The sequence below is a fragment of the Microtus ochrogaster genome, unplaced genomic scaffold (assembly GCF_000317375.1).
Source record: "Microtus ochrogaster isolate Prairie Vole_2 unplaced genomic scaffold, MicOch1.0 UNK857, whole genome shotgun sequence".
Taxonomy (NCBI): Eukaryota; Metazoa; Chordata; class Mammalia; order Rodentia; family Cricetidae; genus Microtus; species Microtus ochrogaster.
In genome coordinates, this window is record NW_004949955.1 from 4,653 (window position 1) to 8,897 (window position 4,245).

Sequence of the window (4,245 nt, forward strand, 5' to 3'; positions counted from 1 at the left end):
ACTGGTGGGATGGGGGTGCAGGCGGGGGTGGGGTGGTATAAGAAAGCAAGCCAGGAAGCAGCCTTCCTCCGTGGTTTGATTTCAGTTCTAGCCTCCAGGCTCCGGCCTTGGCTTCCCTTGATGGACTGCAACCTATAAACCAAATAAATCTTTTTCTCCCCAAGTTGGTTTTGGTCAGTGCTTTATCACAGTAAGAGAAAGCAAACTAGCACGGGGGCTTTCTTCAGTGTTTGGCTCGCTTCCCCTTCACAACCAAAACAAAACCTACGCACATCCCAGACGTCTGGCACCAGGCCAGCTCAGGGTGCGCGGATGGGTGACCCTCCTCAAGGCGGGGGGGGGGGGGGGGGGGGGGGGGGGGGGGGGGCGGGGGGGGGGGGGGGGGGGGGGGGGGGGGGGGAAGAAGCCTCGTCCTAGGAGGCGTACCCAGGTCACGTGATTGTGAATCATTTCCCTTCACCCGAAGTTCCTTCTACTTGTACTTCTCCGAGATGCCGCTCACACTGAGAAAAAATAAGAAAGTTCCCCGGGGGAGGGGCAGGATCCTGGTTTGGTTCTTATTATTTCTGAGACGGAGAAACAGGATGGGCTTGAGGGAGCCAGCGGGGCTCCTGGTTAGTCTGGTTCAGGGCCTGGGCACCGACACTGCTGAGCACTCACCTATGAGCGTGATGGCCCGTGGCAGTTTCTTGCTGTCCATTCCTGCGCGCTGCAGCAGCTCGGCATCTTCTTTGCTCAGTCCGGGCTCCTGACAGCGGCAGCGACAGGTGGGTGAGCCCGGGGGGACAGCGCTGCCCTCGGCGGGGCCGATCCACTCGGTCGGGGTGGCGGCCAGGGGCGATGCACGACCCCACGTGGAGCCCGATGACGGGACGCGTGGCAGCCGCGGGAGCGTGGACGCGGAGCGGCGGGGGAAGGCGGGCGATTCTGGCACCGGCACGGTGAGGAAGCGAGTGGACGGCGCGGGCGAGGGCGAGCGGCTGCTTCCCGCCGCGCCCACGGGTTTAACGCGCACGTCTACCTGCAGCTCCATGGGCGCAAAGGACCCGGGCTCTCCTGACGCCGTCCAGGGCTGCAGCTCGGCCTCGCCGTCCCGGGGCTGCTCGGCCCACTTGGGGCTCGGCGACGGCGGCTCGCGGCTGCATGAGCCCAGGCGGCGGAAAGCGCCATAGCCCAGGCTGAGCGGCGGCAAGCGCGGGGAACCAGACCGAGCCGGAGGCTGCGGCTTCTCCGAGAGCTCCCGGAGATCCGCGTCCGCCGCCTCCTGCCCAGTCCGCTCCGGCCTCGGGTTACCGTCTGGAACCCGGGGTTGCGGTGCCTCCACGGGGATCTGCAGTTGCTCCGTTTCCGGGCTTTCTAAGGGCTCCTCTGGGTACCCGGCCGCGGCCTGGCCTCCCCCAGAAGCTTCCCGGGTCCATTCCATCCCGCGTGCCGAGTCCCCGGGACACGCCGAGCGCTATAACTAGGCAGGGTTCCCAGAAACTTCGCGCCTGTCCCTGAAGTTGTCAACTTTACGCTTCTCTAAAGGACCCCTCTGTGATTGGCTGTGGCTACGAATTGGCCACGCCTCTCGGAGGTCCAGCCCCGCCTTTCCGTGGCACAGGTTGGTGGGCGGGGTTGGCTGAGCGAGTCAGAGGGTGGGGTGGCTCTAAAAGCAGTCCTGGGAATCTGAGACCAGCAGATTCCCCGTCTCCTTCATCCCTAGCCCCACCCGTTCCCTGAGTTGGCTTTGTACCGCGTGTGGGTTCTGTTATAGATTAGGCGGGAAGACATTGGCTAAATCCGTGTGGACAAGGATTTCAAAAGTATCAGAGCAAAGGAAAGGGATGGGATGTTCTTCTAAAGAGTGGCAGAGGGTCACTGGTTGCACAATTTGGGAGAGGATAAAAGATTCAAGTCCTGATTCCAACTCTGGAAGTGTGGAACTAACACATTTGGAAAATGAGGAATGAGCTAGGGGCCTTGGCCCACACCTTTAATCCCACCACTCTTGGGGCAAAGGAATCTATGAGTTCAAGGCCAGTCTGGTCTACGTAGGGAGCTCCAGAATAGTCAAGGTTTATACAGTGAAACCCTGTCTCACCAAAACAAACAATAACAATAACAAAAAGAAGTGAGAAATGAACGCTCATACTCCCACGAAGTGTGGGGCCCTCTACCTGCCTGGTGAGGTAGCAATACAGATTTGTGGGGTTTTTCATTTGCTTCGTATTTTTGTTTGTCTTTTTTTTTTTTTTTTTGAGACAATTTCTCTAGGTAGTTCTGGCTCTCTTGGAACTTGCCCTCTAGATCAGGCTAGCCTCGAACTCACAAAAGCACTGAGTGCTGGGATTAAAGGTGTGCACCACCACGCTTGGCCTGCATAGGGTGTTTATTATTGTAGATTTTCTTTTAGCATTGAAGTGTGTATAACAGGGTGTCTAACGGAGCTCTTGTGAAGCTCAGGCATCTTGAACCTGGAGTTATAGGTATTTGTGAGTTGCCTGATGTTGGTGTTGGGATTTGAACTAGATTCTTCATGATAGCGCAGCAACTTCTTACCGTTGAACCATCATCTCTCCCGCTCCTGAATAGCCATTTAAAACACAGATTCCTTGCAGGGTCCTTCCACACTGCCTGAGTCTGCAGAGGCACGGGAGGTCACTGCTATTGTAACCAGGGCTCCAGGGTAGGGTTATCAGATGAAAGAGATGACTCAGTTAACTCTGACTTCAGATGAGCAAGTCTCGTGTTTACATGGCAGGAGGCTTTTCTCCCTAACACCATGAAAGTGCATCTTAAAAGGCACAGAACTGTGATTTCCAGGTGGGTATGGGGTGACCAATGCCTGTAACCCCAGCACTGAGAGGTGGAGGCTGGACGATCAGGAGTTTAAAACAATCTTCATCTGCATATATTTCAAGGAAAATTTATTTCAATGAAAGCCTCTTTGTTTTTTTAAAAAAAGATCTATCTATCTATCTATCTATCTATCTATCTATCTATCTATTTATTATGTACACAGTGTTCTGCCCGTATATATACCTGCATGCTAGAAGAGGACACCAGACCTCATTACAGATGGTTGTGAGCCACCATGTAGTTGCTGGGAATTGAACTCAGGACCTCTGGAAGAGCAGTCAGTGCTCTTAACCACTGAATTATCTCTCCAGTTCAAAAAAATCTTTCTAAAACAAAAATTACAAATAAAACAACCAGGCTGAGCTAGTGTATGATTTTAATCCCAGCACTTGGGAGACAGAGGCAGGTGAATCTCTGTGAGTTCAAAGCCAGCCTAGTCTACAGAGTGAGTAGCAGAGAGATCAGGTCTTGAAAAAAACAAAAAACAAACTAAGACCACCACTACCACCACCACCACCAACAACAAAAAACCTAATAAAACAAAACACATGAAAAAAAGGAAGAAATGATGAAAGAGAAGGGTGCAAAAACCATCAGAGGTTTATAAGGAACACATGATCAGAACAGAGTCTGCTGGATTTGATGGCAAGGGTGCCTCTTCTGAGGAAGGTTTTGAGAAGGTAGGAAGGATGACAGAAAAGACAGCAGAGGTTTGAATTGTACTTGGGACATGAACAGAGGTAGTGGGTGGGGATAATTCTGTTAGAGAAGGTTGGTGGTGACAAAGGTACTAGGGATCAGACATACATCACGGCACCTGGGTACGTTCCTGTTCTCGAATCCTCCATCCTCGCTTTCCTAACACCAAAGCCAGCTGGGTTTCCTCCTCCCCTTTGCCTCTGCTGCCTCAAATCTGCCATGTTCAGCTGCTTCCCACTTTCCATTTTTCAGTGGGAGCTGTTTCCCACCCAACAAATTTATATATTGAAGTCTTTTCTCCCAGGACCTCAGCTGGAAACAGGGTCATTTAGCTGAGAAGAGGCCATACTAAGGCAATATAGCTGGTATCTCCAGAAAAAGAAGACATTTGCAGAGACCTGTGCTCAGAGAAAATGCCAAAACTTGAAGGCAGAGATCGGGAGAATGTACCCAGAAGCCAAACAAACGGAGAAGCTAGGGGTAGGGCAAAGAGTAGATGCTTTCCTAAGGAGCCAACCCTCCTGATGCTGTGATCTCGAATTTCTGGTCTCCAGAATTGAGGGGATAATTGAAGCCTCTCAGTCTGTGGAACTCTGCCCTGGTAGTCCTTCCGACCTAGTAAGCTGCCTTCCTGGGAGGGCTTGGCCACCCTGGGTGGTCAGCACAGTATGCTTGTGCCTATAGCACCTGCCTTTCCCTGTGACT

The 4,245-nt window shown here is 52.8% G+C and overlaps 1 protein-coding gene across 1 annotated transcript; it reads right to left on the bottom strand.

Moving 5' to 3' along the window:
* Window positions 1-660: 660 nt before the first annotated feature.
* LOC101991834 (killer cell lectin-like receptor subfamily G member 2) lies at window positions 661-1,423 on the bottom strand (the record flags this gene model as incomplete). Its single annotated transcript, XM_005372286.1, has 1 exon — window positions 661-1,423. A coding segment is annotated over exon 1 (763 nt), but the record flags the coding sequence as incomplete, so codon positions are not given.
* Between the last annotated feature and the right edge of the window lie 2,822 nt (window positions 1,424-4,245).